This window comes from Giraffa tippelskirchi, chromosome 9 (genome assembly GCF_054371585.1).
Source record: "Giraffa tippelskirchi isolate mGirTip1 chromosome 9, T2T-mGirTip1v1.2.pri, whole genome shotgun sequence".
NCBI lineage: Eukaryota > Metazoa > Chordata > Mammalia > Artiodactyla > Giraffidae > Giraffa > Giraffa tippelskirchi.
The window spans coordinates 157,655,171-157,673,550 of NC_137283.1; the positions used below are offsets into that span (position 1 = coordinate 157,655,171).

Sequence of the window (18,380 nt, forward strand, 5' to 3'; positions counted from 1 at the left end):
CCTCGGACGCACCCATTTGGGGTAGGCTTTGGGAGACTGCCTAGCCGAGCCGATGGGAGGGAGCGAAGGGGTGCAGGGGACATGGTTCACGCTAGGGCGGGCGGGGGCCTGGGAGCTGGAAGGGAGGCAGGAGACTGGGTTTTTACTGATCACGAGAACATGAGTGGGATATGACGCCCAGGCCGCTGTCTGGGCTGAGGATTCCTCGCCAGCATTAAAAACCAATGCAGCCGCTAATGTGGATGCTGTTTGTGGGGCTTGTTCCGTCCAGGCCCTGGCCCCAGAGTTGCACTTGCGTCGTCTCTATGAGGAAGGTGGGCAGTTCAGAGATGAAGACAGGCTTTGGGATCTGACCGACCAGGGTCATCGTTGGCTCTGTCTCCACTTGCTGAGAGACTCGAGAGAAACTAATGAGCACCTCTGAACAGCAGTTTCCTCCCCTTTGCAGTGGGGACGGTCCTCATTACCCCGTAGGGGGTTTGCGTGGGGATTAAAGGAGGTGATGTGTGAAGCACTCAGGAGATGGCAAGTCTAGAACCGAACGGTGGGAACTCTTCTCTCCAGTTGCTCTTGCAGCCGTCCTGTCCCTCAGGTGCTAACACTGTTTACAGATTGAGCAAACTGAGGCTCAGCAGGTCATGCGACTCACCAGGGGCTGGCAAGGCATGTGTCCCGTTTTTGGTTGGCAGTACTCATGATGGAATAGAGTTGACTCTTGTTTTTACAGGTTAGTAAAACAGTGGCTGAATTCTTTGACCATTCCCGTTGCCTTTGGTAATTCCCTTCACAAAGAATGTTATGTTTGCATCTGCCAACAGGCACTAGAGATGTGTAGAATAATGGATCTTCAGCAAGATGGAAAAAAGTTGAACTTTAGTAAATGGAAACATAGAACTAAATGCAAATAGAGTTACTAACTAGGAATTTAGGTTTAAAAAGAACTAAAAATACATTTCGGGGATTTCAGGCTGTTGACTGAGATCTAATGGTAAGTTATACTGCAGAGGCACATACGCACAGAAAATGAAACACTGAGAAATATTTTGAAGGGGAAATCTCAAACGCCAAATATATTGGGGAATCTATAATTATAATTTTTTGTTTGCAGCTGGCAAAAAGCCCACCCCAATTTTCACTCTAAAAGGGAGTACTGGGCAGAAATCTCTTGCCTTTTGAAGGAATTCTAGATAATTAGTGTTTTTGCAGGGAATGCTAACAATGCCCTGGCCCTGGGGGTTTGGAGACACCTGAAAATGCCTTTCCTACCGAGACCTGTAGCTAAGGAAGCCTCCGCATAGAGCATTCCTAGCACCTCACTGAGCCCGTGGCTGGACAGTTACTTGCCTGCCTACCCCCCAGTCCTGAGAGCTTCTCGGGCATGTGAGCCAAGTGCCAGACTTGGCTGCCTCTCCGGCTCCAGCGTGGTGTCTGGCGCAGGGCAAATGCTCAATAAATATACGAAGTGCCTCAGGCTCCTCCACTGTGTCCTATGCATTTTAACTGGGGTGTAAACCCAGTGTCATTTGCCTATTAATGCTGCAGCCTGCCAGCTCAGTATCTCTTGTAAATAATTGCATCGTTGAAAATGACTTAAATCCTCTTGGTAGTAGTTTTGTATGCAGTTATTAATGCAGAATTTCTTTTCTAGCCTTTCAAAGTGTGAACGTCATACTTCAATTTGAGAAGAAGCTCAGCAGGGCTTTTCCCCCTCCTAAGCTATGTTTATTTTGTGTATGTCTGTGCAATGTGATGGCGTTTCATTCCCTAGCACGGACATTGATGGGACACCATGGGATTCCTGGCTGTGCGCTGAAGTAAGCAAGCAGCAACTAAGGTCTCATAAGGCCTCTCGGTTGAGAAGAGAACAGCTGCAGGTAGCTGTTGTTCAGGCTGACCTGTTGTTCAGACAGAGCTCAGTGAATGTGTGCCCACACTTTCATCCTTTGCACATGTTCTGGGTCTTTGTGTGAAGTGTCTCCCACAACCCAAGAATTAAACAGAAGATATGAGACAACGGTGAGTGCCAGAGCCAGAGCTGTGCTGGGCCCTTCCATTTGAAGGTGCACCAGGGACCCTTGTGTGGTGGAGCCTTGGGCTGAGGGTGTGGGTGAGGCCTTACCAGCGTTCAGCAGACCTAGAGACTGAGTATACAGTCCGAAGCTCACCTGAGCCTGCGCTCCTCGCTTAGCTCACTTAGAGTGCTGTCTTCTAACTTTTACTGTACGTTGGAGTCACCCTGGTAGGTGGAGACTGCACCTCCTCACTCTGTTCTTATTTTCTTTTTTTTTCAATGGGTATGACTTCTTTATAGTTCTCAGTGGCCATCTGGTTTTGTAGAAGTGTTTCAATCTGTACCACAATGTGGTTAAAATTAATCTCTCAAAAGCAGTGTGGTATTCAGGATGATTTTTAGGAGCCTGAGTCTTCGTGCTAGCTCACAGAGAAGTCATGGGAAGGCCTTGCATAAAATTCGGACGTATGTTGTTGAATGAGAACGTTCCCTGACTTACTGAGAAAGTTGTGAAGGTTCCCAGGGATGCTCTGAGGACAAGTTAATAGAATTCTTTTGTGCTGCCTTAAGCTTCAAAAGCACAAACATCGCCCAAAACCCAGTTCTCAGTTGACCTCCCACAGATGATTCATACCTTCCATATGGTGTTATCTTCATAATAACCATGTCTCAGAAAAAGTTGAAATGCAACCAAATGTACAGTGAGATGCATCCAAGGATTTTCTAACAAGAGTATTTAAAATTCTGGTTTCCTTCCCTTTAACTGCAGAGTCAGAGAAAGTTCAGTTAAAAGACTATGGTTTTCAGTACAAAACTGTACTGTTTTCCTTTCTATTTTCTCACAGATACCCATTCTTTACTTAATTTTTGTGATATAAATAATTTGAAACAATAGCATAGTCAATGCTATCTGCTAACTGAAGAAGAAAAATGAGGTGGGGGAGAGGGATAATTTAAGAATTTGAGATTAACATATACACACTACTATATATAAAATAGTAACCAACAAGGACCTACTATATAGCACAGGGAACTATACTCAATATCTTATAATAATCTATAAGGGAAAAGAATCTGAAAAAGAGCGTGTATATATATAATTGAATCACTTTGCTGTATACCTGAAACTAATGCAACATTGTAAGTGAAAGTGAAAGTCGCTCAGTTGTGTCTGACTCTTTTAGACTCCATGGACTACGTATAGTCCATGGACTTCTCCAGGCCAGAGTACTGGAGTGGGTAGCCGTTCCCTTCTCCAGAGGATCTTCCCAACCCAGGGATCGAACCCAGGTCTCGTGCATTGCAGGCAGATTCTTTACCAGCTGAGCCACAAGGGAAGCCCAAAAATAATGGAATGGGTAGTCTATCCCTTCTCCAGCAGATCTTCCCAACCCAAGAATCAAACCTGGGTCTCTCGCATTGCAGGTGGATTCTTTACCAACTGAGCTATCAGGGAAACCTAACATTGTAAATCAACTGTATTTCAATAAAAAAGCAAAACTAAACATCAGTCTGTAATTCTATCCCTGAGTGCTCTACTTTTTCCACTTGGAATCCGTTCAAACAGCAATCAGGCAGTGCCCTCGGGCTGGGACTGTGCCCGGCCCTGAGATACTGAGGGTGACGGCTCAGTGTGGGGTGGCTGAGCAAGAGGTGGGGAGCAGGTGCAAGTTAACTTGGGCAGGAAAAGCTCCCCGTGGGAGGCTAGCTCTGCAGTGGCTCTCGCCTGAACGCTGGTCCTCGTATGCGCTCTGTGTCCCGAGGCCAAGCGGCCAGCAGCGGCTGGCTTGTGCCCTTGTGCGGATGCCTGCTGAGAAAGTCGGGAAACTCACCCCTGTGGTGGGTCTCTCATCTAACTGGAAACTGAGTCAGTTCCCGGAGCCCTGAGGAGCCCTCTGGTGGGACAGACATTCAGGAGGACCCTCAGGGACTCTGATGGAGATGGGTCAGTGGTGTGTTCAAGGGAGGACTCCTGTCACATTCCTGAACAAGTCCTGGCTGGTTAACGAGCTCTTTACTAAGGAGCTGCTCTTCCCAGGCACCCAGGTCTTGTGATGTGGGGAACAGACAGGAGAAGCCGCTCTTCTCTCTGCCCATGAGTTTGTGGTTCAGTTTAAATACAAAATACAGGAATAGGAGATCATTTGAAGGCAAGGTAATAATGTGTGCAGATTATGACAGGAAATGGAGTTGTTGGGAGGTGACGTGAGGAAGTTACTTTTAGAAAGAGGAGAGTGAATGCACATTTATTTGGATTAAGGTGTCATGCAGGTCTGTTCGGCAGGGAACAGGAGACACAAATCTCAAGGAATGTGCGCCAAATAGTTAAGACAGCGTTTCAAGAAATGTTCATTTTCTATTTATATATTTCTGTAATGTTTGAGTTTTACTTAGTGTATATTTCCGTGATTAGAAAAAAGATTAAAAAGGAAAAATACATACGAGTTTTGACCAAAATGTTGATATTTTAACTTACGGCTGGTGGTCAGGGAACACCCGGGTCCTGATGGGCAGCTCATGTCTTGTGGTGATTGGCTGGCCCATGGTTAAGTGTTCCATCTGTTTCAGGCCAAGAGCTGTTTCTCAGAAGGAAAGTCGTTGTCTGTGGAGGATGGCAGGGCTGTGCTCCAAACCCCGAGGCCTGCACCGAGATGCTTCCACCAAAGGCTCCAGACAGCTTCCCTTTCTGCCACTGATGCTTCGGGTACGACTGGATCTGCTAGCTCACATGACCTGAGCCACAGAGCAGGTCGCATGGTGGCCTGATCCATGAGGAGCTCTCTGTCCTTCTGGACCCCACTCAAAATCAGCAGCCTTTTGGGTCACTAGGTAAACAGGCCATATTGTCACACCCAAATTAGGGACATGTAGCCTCCAAAATCTGAAGGGGCCCAGTGAACTTGACACATAAAATTAACTGTCACTATACCTAGAGACTCGATTTTTATGTAACTCTTGAACTAATTACTTAAAATGCAACATCACTCATGTTTTAAAAATCATAAGCAAGCATTTAGGAGGAAACTTGTATTTCTCATCAGACTCTAAATTGAGTTATTATAGCATATTTGCTCAGCTGCACCCCCTCCTGTAAATTACCCACCCTCCTACCAGGTGGTATGTCATGATCCATGTGCTAGATCTTTTTCTTGGGTGGTAAATATATCAGTATTTAAATTTTGTAGGATATTGCACTTAGAAGTAGGTATGCTGTATTTGTTTAGTACTTGTCCAAATAGAATTCAGTGTGTCAGAGTATTAGAGCTGGAAGGATCTTCAGAAATGGTCTAGGCCGACTTCCTTTTTCAGACACAATGAAGATGCAGGGTGTTAGAGAGCAGACTGCCACTTGGGTTTTCTGTGGTCAGTGAGAAGAGCTTCCTGGTTCCGGTTGTGTCCTGCTCTCCGGAGCTGAGAGGCCTGCTGTCTCTGGGGTCAGCATCAGCCTGTCGGGGGGTGAGCTGAGGTTCTGTCTTCAGTTGGTAGCTTGGCCGTGTGCCCGGAGCGCTGATCAGTATTTAAATTTTGTAGGATATTGCACTTAGAAGTAGGTATGCTGTATTTGTTTAGTACTTGTCCAAATAGAATTCAGTGTGTCAGAGTATTAGAGCTGGAAGGATCTTCAGAAATGGTCTAGGCCGACTTCCTTTTTCAGACACAATGAAGATGCAGGGTGTTAGAGAGCAGACTGCCACTTGGGTTTTCTGTGGTCAGTGAGAAGAGCTTCCTGGTTCCGGTTGTGTCCTGCTCTCCGGAGCTGAGAGGCCTGCTGTCTCTGGGGTCAGCATCAGCCTGTCGGGGGGTGAGCTGAGGTTCTGTCTTCAGTTGGTAGCTTGGCCGTGTGCCCGGAGCGCTGCCATTTCCTGACCGAATGCTCAGTGTGCTGGGCTGAGAGATAGGGATTTTAAAGAGCAAGATGCTGAGAATCCAGCTGTCTTAGCTGCTCTGAGAGCTAGACAGGAACATCTTGAAAATTAATCTACTAGGTTAAGTGTATTATAAATCACTAAAGTACACACCTGGTTGACAAGAGTACTAATAATATGTAATATATAAAACTTTAATTCAAATAGCCAAGTTAACTACTTTAATAATTGAATTTCCCTTTAGCAAATTTAGTGGCAGTTTATCACTTGGTAGATGCTTAAGAGCTTAAATCAGCGGGGTTTTTTTTTTTTTTTTTTTTTTGAGGCCATAACATCACTGATACTAAGGCCACATTTAACTTTGATTTGTCATCTTGGAGTTGGGTGGATCACAATATGGAAGTCCCCTAGTTGCAGTCCCCCTGCCCCACCCCAGTTAGACGTGTTGCTCCCAGGTACCCTTGGCAGTTGGCTGCCGCCTCTCGTTTCTAGCGTTCCAGGTTCCTTTTGAAGACAGTCCCTTCCATGGATAGGCAGCGCTCCTGCTCCCTGTTACAAAGTTTTCTTTCACAGTACTTCTCATGGACTTCTCATCATTTGTGCTTATGTCTCCTGATTCTGCCCCAAGATTGTTTTTCTAGTTTCTCAACATTAAAAAAATTAGTTATTCTTTATTGATTATTATTTTTGGCTGTGCTGGGTCTTTGTTGCTGCACGGGCTTTCCCTAGTTGTGGCGAGCAGGGCCTACTCTCTAGTTGAGATGCACAAGCTTCTCATTGCAATGGCTTCTCTTGTTGCAGAGCATGGGCTCTAGGGCATGAGGGCCTCAGTAATTGGGGCACATGGGCTTAGTTGCTCTGCAGCATGTGGGATCTTCCCAACCCAGGGATCGAACCCGTGTCTCCTGCATTGATTGGCAGGAGGCTTCTTTACCACTGAGCCAGCAGGGAAGCCCTTCTGAACAATTTTTTACAGCTCATTTTGGATGGTCAAAAATTCTAGATTAGATATTTCAGCATTCTAATTTAAAAAAATATTGAGTATTCATCACAAATACAGTCGTTTTCCTAGCATGAATCAGTATTCCCCCTAAAATAGGCTCCTAAAATGATTATGCCTGACTTCACTTTGTAAGCAGGAAGACACACAGAACCAGGGATGAGTGTGCCTGGTTCCGAGCCCTGCTCTGCCTCCTGCCAGTTGGGTGCTGTGGGCAAGGGAACCTTCCTGAACCTGAGTTTCCATTTCTATAAAGTGAAGATGAGAATGCTTGCTCCGGGTACCAGGCTGTTTTGAGAATCAGATGCTTTTGTAGTCTATCTATGTTCTTACAGATACTGGAGGTTAACTCCCTTGTTTTAGAATGGAACATTTTGAATCATCAGTTCAGTCACTCAGTCGTGTCCGACTCTCTGTGACCCCATGGACAGCAGCACACCAGGCTTCCCTGTCCATCACCATCTCCCGGAGCGTGCTCAAACTCATGTCCATTGAGTTGGTGATGCCATCCAACCATCTCATCCTCTGTCGTCCCCTTTTCATCCTGCCTTCAATCTTTCCGAGCATCAGCGTTTTATTTTCTAATGAGTCAATTCTTTGCATCAGGTGGCCAAAGTATTAGAGCTTCAGCATCAGTCCTTCCAGTGAATATTCAGGACTGATTTCCTTTAGGATTGACTGGCTTGATCTCCTTGCAGTCCAAGGGACTCTCAAGAGTCTTCCCCAGCACCACAATTCAAAAGCATCAGTTTTTCTACCAACACCATTTGAAGGGTTCCTGTCTTAAAAGATGAACATCCTTGAGGTGGATTAGCTGGCACTAGGGCTTTGTTCTGTCTAAAAATAGTGCCAGGAATAGGAGGTGAAGTGACTTATTGAGGGCATTACAGTACAGCCCAAAGAGGCCTTCCACAGACCTGCATTGCATTTTTACTGTGAATTTCTCTGCCTTTAATATTCCTCTATAAGTACTTATTGATAAGAATAACTATAAAACAATAGAAATCTTATTTTGGAGAGGTGACAGGCTGGCATTTTGGGGGAATAATCAAAGACCTAAGTCAAAACTTGACTTACATTCTGTCTTTTCAGTAGAATGCGCGCTTCACCTAATATCCTTAATGCTGGAGCTCTTTTGTGCCCAAAGCAAACAGGAGCCCCGTCTTCCTCTAAGAGGGAAGGAAGGCTCTGCCTTGGAACCCCTGGGCAGTTGCTCAGCACCCTGCCGTGTGATCTGAGCGACTGAGAACCCAGCTGGCCCCGCTCGCTCGGCAATTCCTCAGCACTCTGGTATGTCCTGACTGTGCCAGGCAGACGGGAGGGATTGGGAGAACAGGAAATAAGCTGCCGGGAGATAAGACGGGCGGCTCGGAATCGCAGACGAGAGAGGAAATGAGAAAACTAACCCAGGGAAACAACACTGCCTTTGAAAACTTTATTTTTAAACCAAGAGTCCCTGGAAAGATTCCTCTTAATTTAGGGGAGCAACCCACCTATATTCCATTACACTGGTTCCACTCCCAGCAAAGAAATGTGTGGATGGGGGCTGCATTCTGTTAACTGCTGAGTCTCAACTCATCCGGAATTACAAAAAGATGAAGTCAAGTCTGTGAACTTTTTGTTAATCCAACAACCACTAGTGTTACCACAAGACCAAGACATTTTTAATGTTAGAAATAACTGTAAAATATATTTTTTTTACCTCTGCTCTTTTGTGCCCATGTCATGCTGTGACTATGCAGGCTGTTCTCAAGGAGAGGTTTACTGATGATGATAACTAAATATGCAACCATATGTGGCAATGCATGTTAAAGGAAAAAGGCAAAAGTATAGAAAATGTGACTCACGTCTGTTTTCTGAATGATGATGCTTTGTCATCAAAATACTATTCTGTTAAGGAAGATTATAGTAGATGAATGTTTACTGTATTTAACTTAAATAGTTTAAAAGTGATCACATTCTTATTTGTCCTACTCTGTCCTCCTGTCACCGTTCTGAAGTGCATGAGTGACTGTGGACTTGAACGGTGAACATGTCTCTGGGGTCCGGATTGTGGCCCATTGTAGTGTGCACTGCTCAGGCCAGGCTCCACTGGGTCTGAAAGAAATTTATAAAGTTGGCTGCTTGGAAATTCTAAATTTTATGACACATTTGGTGCATTTAAAGACACTTAAGAATTAGATCAGTAATTTAAATACAGAATTTTAAAAATTAGAACAAGTTAAAAGTGGAAGTCTTAGTCTCTCAGACGTGTCTGACTCTTTGTGGCCCAGTGGACTGTAAAGCCCACCAGGCTCATCTGTCCATGGAATTTCCCAGGCAAGAGTACTGGAACAAGTGGCCATTTCCTTCTCCCAGGGTTCTTCCCGACCCAGGGATTGAATTGCAGGCAGATTCTTTACTGCTGAGCCACTAGGGAAGCCCCTTTAGAAACGAGACTTTAAGATAACGGGTCTGGATTTGTTGCTCCTCACCGTCCACCTCCTGTCTGTCGTATGTCCCCGGCTCTGCATATGGAGCAGGGTGTGACTTCTGTTCAGTGAATTGAACTCCACACAGACCAGGATTTCTTAACTTCTACCCTCACGAGCTAACAGTTGGTAATAGGCAGTCAGTCAGTATTATTGGCTGTTGTTAAAATGCCTTTGAGAGTTGAAAATAACCTACTTGCAATAGTTTTCAGCCACCGTTCAAAGCTATAGCCGAATGAGACTCATAACTTACATGGGGCTGTTTGGCACGCTTGCGGCATTCCTTCGCGTCAGCGTTCAAAGGTGAGGGTGCCTCCAGCCATCCCTCAGGTGGCTGTGGCTCCAGGGTGGAGGGTGCCTGGATCCAGTGGGCACGGGGGTGGGGGGCGAGGGCAGCACCTGCAGAGCTGCGACCAGAGCGAGGCAGGCAGTCCCAGTGGAGGGACAAAGTCAGATGGGCCAGCGGCAGGCAGTGGGCAGTGCCCACATCCATGGAGAGCTTGCATCTGTTTGGCGTAGGGGCCACTGACTAGGTTAGACTGGCTGATGATCTCAGAAGATTGCAGCCTTTCTGCTCTTTATGCAGAGTTTTAAAAGCTGAATGAATGAAATCTCAGTCACCAGCACAGACAGGTCAGGCATACCCGGGAACCTGCCCTGCAGTGACCCCAGGTGCTGGTTTTGTGTCTCTTGCGACCACATCATAGCCCTACATCCTTGCAGGTTTTACTGGGCTCCGTGAGGGCCGATGCCAACCACCTAGCAGGGTCCACCTTTAGCTGAGGGAGTGATGGTTGAGAAAGATGAAAATGACTTGTCCAGATTCAGAATTTATCAAATTTAAAAATTAAGTTCTTATACTCATCAGTTTTGAAGCTAATTATTTCTTCATCTTTCCTCTGTGATAAATCACAAGCAACTTATTTCTACTATGTATTTTTTCCAAATTGGTATGTTTAGACGCTGAACTATTTGGAAATAAGATAGTCTTGGAAAAGACATAGAAAGTTTCACTTTGGGGAAAAAATGAGATTAAACAGACCCCACCCTTTCTTCTTTCTGTGCTAAATAAAGAGCACCCGATTCAATACGCAATGAATTTTGAGAAAATCACTTTCCCACCACATGGGACCATCCTGGCGCTTCAGGAGGCAAGGCGAGTACAGGCAGGCTCTGGCATGCTCTCTGTTCTCATGGTGGTGGCAGTTTTCGTGTTGGAGTTTATTGTTTGCTCAGTTGCCAGCTGTTTGTCAGGAAGCCTTGACACGTGGGCCAGTCCCTGAGACAGCCATCATCCCCTCTGCTGATCTGTCCCCCAGCCCCCTCCCCCTTCCTCCCATCCTCCTTGAGTCCTTTCTTTGACCGCACTTTCTCTTTAGTTCTGGGTCTGATAACTTCGTGGATGGCTTCCTTGCGTATGGGCTCCTTCCCTGCAGTGAATGTCTTCCTGGTCGTCTCCCAGGTCGTGCTGGTGAGGTGGAACGAGCCATACCAGAAGCTGGCCACGTGCGACGCGGACGGTGGGATATTCGTGTGGATCCAGTACGAGGGCCGGTGGTCTGTGGAGCTGGTCAACGACCGAGGGGCCCAGGTGAGTGGGCGGGAGGCGCCTCGGGGGCTGGGCGGAGGCGGGCGAGCGAAGCCAGGGCCTGCTGCTCGAGCTTCCTCTACAGGGGGAAGGACGGCGCCTCCGTCTCTTCCAGCATGCGGCTGTCATGAGAATCTCCACGTTCTGCGCTTCAGTTGAATCTGCGAAGTTTTGCACCCTCGGTGTTGTGCTTCCCTGTTGACTCGGACCCTCTGCAGTGCTCCTGGCACGGCGCGCACGGCGCGTCTCTGCGCCCCTGTGAAGGTGTTTTCCCACGTTGTCGTCTTCCATGTGCTCTTGCAGGGAGCTCCACGTGCCGTTCTCAGCACCTGCTCCTGAGGCCGAGTTTCAGCACTCGCTCTGTCGGGTTCCAGTTAGGGGGGCCACCTGTGGTCAGTGCTCAGCCCCTCCTTTCCGGTGCCAGCTTGTCTCCACTCGGTGGGGAACCACTGCTCCCGGGACACCCGCCGAGCTGTGCTGCTTTAAATCCCTCGGCGGGTTCCCATGGCTGATGGTGCCAACCTGGCTCTCTCTCCCCAGGGGCACGGCCGCATGAAGCTCCTGTCTCGGGTGCATAATGACAGGGGTCCCACCCCAAGGATTTGCCAGGCCCGAGTCCTTGAGGGACCTTATTGACGAGGGGTTTCTTAGACTGTTTGACTCTGTAGGCATAGTCTTCCCCACGACTGCCTTTCTGTACGTATCCAAGGAAACGAATTCTCACCGTCTCTCCTCCCAGCTGTTGCCTAAATAAACTATGAGCTCACCAACTTTGAGAGATGCAGACCGGTGAAGTGACATAAAATTGCAGGGAATAAACCTGTTATCAGCAGTTACTGTTAGGCTGAGGAACTTCACAGATACTGTCACAGGAGGCAAACCTACCTCCCAGTAAAAACACAATGTTCTGATTTTGTGAGTTTGTTTATTTGGTAAGGTCAATGTACTAATTTTGACGGACTCTAAGAAGGCCTTATCAGTTTCCTATATACCCCTGTGAGAGAAAAAAGGAAGAGATGGTGCCCACCCTGTGCCTGTTAACTAACCTGAGAGTCACAGATGTGGAGACCTCCATGCCCTGAGAAGTTCACGTCACCTGGAAGATGGACCTTGTGGTCACGAGTGTGAGCTCTGGAGTCAGCTTCTCAGTTGCGACTCCTTGTAGAAGACACTTCACTTCTGTACCTCAGTTTCCTCTTCTGTACACTCAGGACTTTAACGGTATCTGTCTCCAGGGATTACCAGGAGGACTGTGCTCAGTAGCTCAGTTGTGTCCGACTCTTTGTGACCCCATGACTGTAGCCTGCCAGGCTCTTCTGTCCATGGGTTTCTCCAGGCAAGAATATTGGAGTGGGTTGCCATGCCCTCCTCCAGGGGATCTTCCCAACCCAGGGATCGAACCCAGGTCTCCTGCATTGCAGGTGGATTCTTTACCAGCTGAGCCACCAGGGAAGCCCAAGAATACTGGAGTGGGTAGCCTTTCCCTTCTCTAGGGCATCTTCCCAACACAGGAATTGAACTGGGGTCTTCTGCATTGCAGGCGGATTCTTTACCAATTGAGCTACCAGGGGCACCCTACTTGCAGGATTATATAGGATTAAATACAGAAAATGCTATGATACCATCTGGACGTGGTGGTTGACCCCACGAGTTGTGATGGTGCCTGAAGCACTGTGAGGTGCTGGCACCCGAAGACCTCAACCCTGGGGCATACCTGCCCTTAAACAGTCACCAGGAGGTCATCACCAGAGACCAGCTTCAGGCCTTGAGGCAGCAACTCTTCACGGCTTTCTGTCCAGTGCAGATTTCCCTGAACTTGCCCATGAGGGTCTCTAGAGTGCTGTTGTTCTCCCATCCATTGAAGTGTGCACTCTTCCCCTAGAAAGGCCCAGCAGTCGGGTGAGGCCTATCTTCAGACCTTGGCCGACATGAGGTCTTCAGAGCACTCCTCGGAGAACGGCAGCAAGGGGGCCCTCCGAGTGTTACTCGGTGCTGGCCTTCCCTCGGTCTCCACAGGAACCCTGCTGGGAAGATGTCACTCTGAGTTAACGGAGGAAAGGACTCAGGCCACAGAGGTCGAGTAACTCACCCAGGGAAGTTTTTGAACCCAGGGTTGGCTCCAAAACTCTGTCTTGTTCCCAGATGATTAACTGTTTTCTCTTTAGCACAGATGCATGTGCTTGTAGTAATGTCTGTAGAGCTCGCTTCACCACCGTCAGCCCCAGGGGGCTGCCGAACTGTGTCCTGGTGACGAGGAGCGAGGCTTCTGCCTTCTCCGGTGGTAGCCGTGTGGTCTCTGCCACCACTTTGTTCCTCAGCTTTTCTTTTCATTGAGAGTACACTACAGAAAAAGTGTTTTAGAAATGAGAGAGGATGACTTCTGAGCTGGAGGTGAATGGGCTTCTATGGACCAGAGAACATCTGGAACCACCTAGAATCTCACAAAAACCTGTGCCTTTCAGGCTGATCCAAAGTAACCACTGTATCTTATAATCTGATCCAGATTTTTATATAGTTTTGCTCTTGGGCCTTCTGATTCTGCAAAGCTCAGAACCCACTGAGCAAGTATTGTTAAGCGCTTGCATTTCGGGGAGTTTTGGTTGCTTTTAATTCTGTTGGGGCCACGTCTTGTCTGAGAAGCGTCACGCTCCAATGATGATGACTCACTGGTAGAGGGAGCGGAGGGGCTGTGCACCGGCAGCCGTGTCTGGAGGGAGGAGGCACGTCCTTGAAGTCTGCCCAGGGAGCCGTGAGACTCTGGAGAAGAAATGACAGGTGATCTTTGTTACATAGCGTGCCTTTCATTGTCACGAAGTGACCAAACCTTGGCAGAAGCCAAGGGAAGCTTTATCACTCCTTTTTTCAGGAAATGATTGTGAGTCCTTGACTTCAGAAATGAGTCTGGAGGCATGCCTGCATTATGTTATAGTATTAGTCACAGGCCGGCTGTGCCAGGCACAGGTCTCCGGCCGACTGAGGAAAGGCTGCCTTGGGCAGCGGGCCACCAGGCTGCTTGCTCTCAGTGGCAGGAGTGCGGTGGCCTCTGCATCAGAAAGACCAGCAAAGAAGGGCTTTCTGCTTGTTTCCCTTATAGCACGGGGGACTCCGTTTCCCTGGTTTTGTTTTCCCACTTTTGATGTAGTCTTATCACTCTGTGCTGACCTAATTTAATACTCCCAGTTAGTTTCTATAAACATTATATTACCATTTTTTTTGTGACTGTAAGATTGCTGGTATCTCAGAGAAGCGACTTATCACGGGCTATACATTTTAGCCTCTAGTAAGATGCTGTTCTTTTCTTACAAAGATAAATGAGGTAAACTGCATGTAAATAAGTAGTGTTACTGCAAAATGAAAGGACTTTTAAATTTTATTGCAGAGTTAATGTATTGCCTGTCAAAAATCTTTTTGGTTCTTAAGAAAAACTAAATAATTTATTTGGCTGAAACATAATGACAGAGAAACCAAGATTCCGAGTTTTCCTAAGCAAACAGCATTTTTTCAGTAACTTCAGAGGAGCGGCCAAGAAGTCATCTCACACAGTTCTGCCATGGTCGTGATGAAAACATGCTGGTCACTGACAGCCTATAACCCCCCTGGGAAAACAGCAAAAAGTTCATGTCCTTTTTCGTGTTTGCTCATTTATTATCTGAAATGTGATAAATCCAGTAGTGTTACAAATTTTAAAGGAGATGAACATTTCCAAGTATAAGCAACAGTGAAAATCATGGATACCAATTTCATTTTAAGTTAGAAAAGATCTAAAAGGTAATACAAACTGCTTCCCTGGTAGCTCAGATGGTAAAGAATCTGCCTGCAATGCAGGAGACACGGGTTTCATCTCTGGATCGGGAAGATCCCCTGGAGAAGGAAATGGCAACCCACTCCAGTATTCTTATGCCTGGAAAATCCCACGGACAGAGGAGCCTGGTGGGCTATAGTCTGTGGGATCGCAAAGAGTCAGACACAACTGAGTGACTAACGCACACACAAACTGAAAAACAAATTCAGGTGATAGAAACAGGATCAAAATACCACTAATTAGAATAAATGGACTGACTTCACCAATCAAGATGATGCTTGACTGATTGCATTTTTAAAACATAGCCAAGTATTATTAAGAGTCACACCTGAAACTTGACGTGTACAAGTTTAAAGTAAAAGGGTGAAAAAATATATTGAGCATATACCTAGGGAAAAAAAAAGCTGGGGTAGCAAATATTACTTTCAGATAAGAAAGACTTAAAGATAGAAAGTAATGTTTAGTTTGTAGACTGCTACCACATAATGATAAAAGGTATAGTTTACTAAGATAATATTTTAAATATATATGCACTTATTAATAATAATATCAAAGTATATGAAGGAAATTGATGGAATTGAAAGTAAAGATTGATAAATTCATTGATATACTGAGAGGTTTCAACAACAAAAGGATTTAGCAAGGATTTAGAAGATCTGAGCAACACAGTTAACGAGCTTGGCCTAATGGACATTTGTAGTTTCTGAATTCACCAATTAGAGAACCAAGGTTCGTTGAATGGTTTACAAAAATTGATGTTCTAAGATTTCACAGATTTTTTTCTGTGAAGGGGCAGATGGTACATATTTTAGGCTTTGTGGACTAGGAATCACACTTTAGGATATTATGTAAGTACTGTATAAAAAGAAAACCAGAAAACTTTTTGTTGATAAAATTAAAAGCTTGTTTATGGATGCTAAAATTTGAATTTAATATAATTTTGCGTATAACAAAATATTCTTCTCTTAATTTTTTTCCTAACCCTTTAAAACTATAGTTTTTGGACTGTTCAAAAATAGGTGGGAGGGCAGATTTGGCCCACTGACCATAGTTTGCCACCCAGGATAAAACAAAAACAAATTTTCATTGGTAGGTGTCGAGATTATGGACCATCGTTTCTGAATGGGTTAGAAGTTAATAACAAAAACATACGTTTAAGAAATTGCTGGGGATTCCTTGGTGGTCCAGTGGTTAGAACTCAATGCTTTCACTGCCTGGGCCCAGGTTCAATCCCCCAAAATTTGTTCTTTGGAAACAAATCAATGAAACTGATAAATTGCTGGCAAGACTTGAGTAAGAGAAGAAAGATAAAATGTAAAATAATTTTATGAATGAAAAGTTGAACATAACTATAGATAAGGTAAAGATTACAAGGTAATCAAAGGTAAATAAAAAATGCATAGGTAATTCGGTAAGGAGAAGAAAAATCTTTTTTTAAGTTGAAGAGAAATGCAAAAAAGCCAAATGATTGTCTGAGGAGCCCTTACAAATAGCTGTGAAAAGAAAGGAAGCGAAAAGCAAAGGAGAAAAGGAAAGATATACCCATTTGAATGCAGAGTTCCAAAGAATAGCCAGGAGAGATAAGAAAGCCTTCCTCAGCGATCAATGCAAAGAAATAGAGGAAAACAGTAGAATGGGAAAGACTAGAGATCTCTTCAAGAAAATTAGAGATACCAAGGGAACATTTTATGCAAAGATGGGCTCAATAAAGGACAGAAATGGTAGGGACCTAACAGAAGCAGAAGATATTAAGCAGAGGTGGCAAGAATACACAGAAGAACTGTACAAAAAAGATCTTCATGACCCAGATCATCACAATGGTGTGATCACTCACCTAGAGCCAGACATCCTGGAATGTGAAGTCAAGTGGGCCTTAGGAAGCATCACTACGAACAAAACTAGTGGAGGTGATGGAATTCCAGTTGAGCTATTTCAAATCCTGAAAGATGCTGCTGTGAAAGTGCTGCACTCGCTATGCCAGCAGGTTTGGAAAACTCAGCAGTGGCCACAGGACTGGAAAAGGTCAGTTTTCGTTCCAATCCCAAAGAAAGGCAATGCCAAAGAATGCTCAAACTACCACACAGTTGCACTCATCTCACACGCTAGTAAAGTAATGCTTAAAATTCTCCAAGCCAGGCTTCAGCAATACGTGAACCGTGAACTTCCAGATGTTCAAGCTGGTTTTAGAAAAGGCAGAGGAACCAGAGATCAAATTGCCAACATCCACTGGATCATCGAAAAAGCAAGAGAGTTCCAGAAAAACATCTATTTCTGCTTTATTGACTATGCCAAAGCCTTTGACTGTGTGGATCACAAGAAACGGTGGAAAATTCTGAAAGAGATGGGAATACCAGACCACCTGACCTGTCTCTTGAGAAACCTGTATACAGGTCAGGAAGCAACAGTTAGAACTGGACATGGAACAACAGACTGGTTCCAAATAGGAAAAGGAGTACGTCAGGCTGTATATTGTCACCCTGCTTGTTTAACTTATATGCAAAGTACATCATGAGAAATGCTGGGCTGGAGGAAGCACAAGCTGGAATCAAGATTGCCGGGAGAAATATCAATAACCTCAGATATGCAGATGACACCACCCTTATGGCAGAAAGTGAAGAAGAACTAAAGAGCCTCTTGATGAAAGTGAAAGAGAAGAGTGAAAAAGTTGGCTTAAAGCTCAACATTCAGAAAACTAAGATCATGACATCTGGTCCCATCACTTCCTGGCAAATAGACGGGAAAACAGTGGAAACAGTGTCAGACTTTATTTTTCTAGGCTCCAAAATCACTGCATATGGTGATGGCAGCCATGAAATTAAAAGATGCTTACTCCTTGGAAGGAAAGTTATGACCAACCTAGACAGCATGTTAAAAAGCAGAGACATTACTTTGTCCACAAAGGTCCATCTAGTCAAGGCTATGGTTTTTCCAGTGGTCATGTATGGATGTGAGAGTTGGACCATAAAGAAAGCTAAGCACCGAAGAATTGATGCTTTTGAACTGTGGTGTTGGAGAAGACTCTGGACTGCAAGGAGATCTAACCAGTCCATCCTAAAGGAGATCAGTCCTGGGTGTTCATTGGAAAGACTGATGTTGAAGCTGAAACTCCAGTGCTTTGGCCACCTGATGCGAAGAGCTGACTCATTGGAAACGACCCTGATGCTGGGAAGGATTGGGGGCAGGAGAAGAAGGGGACGACAGAGGATGAGATGGTTGGATGGCATCACCGACTCAATGGATATGGGTTTGGGTGCACTCTGGGAGTTGGTGATGGACAAGGAGGCCTGGTGTGCTACGGTTCTTGGGGTTGCAAAGAGGCAGACATGACTGAGTGACTGAACTGAACTGATAATAGCATACAACATTATATTGATTTCAGATGTACAACATAATTCAGTATTTGTATCTAATGGGAAATGATCACCACAGTAAGTCTAGTTGACATACAAGGAATAGTCTTTTTGACAAATGGTGCAGAGAAACTGAATATCTGTATTGAAAATTTAAAAAGTAGAACCTTGATTCTTACCATATACCTTGTGCAGAAATTAACTTCTAAATGAAACATAGACATAAATGTAAAAGCATACACTTCTGGAATACCAGACCACTTTACCTGTCTCCTGAGAAACCTGTATGCAG

The 18,380-nt window shown here is 45.4% G+C and overlaps 1 protein-coding gene across 1 annotated transcript in view; it reads left to right on the forward strand.

Moving 5' to 3' along the window:
• Positions 1-18,380, forward strand: part of TULP4 (TUB like protein 4) — a 196,324-nt gene that overhangs the window by 115,534 nt on the left and 62,410 nt on the right. The window contains exon 3 of the mRNA XM_081530138.1: positions 10,811-10,939. Coding sequence (XP_081386264.1) covers positions 10,811-10,939 — 129 coding nt within the window. The remainder of the gene's footprint in view (positions 1-10,810; positions 10,940-18,380) is intronic.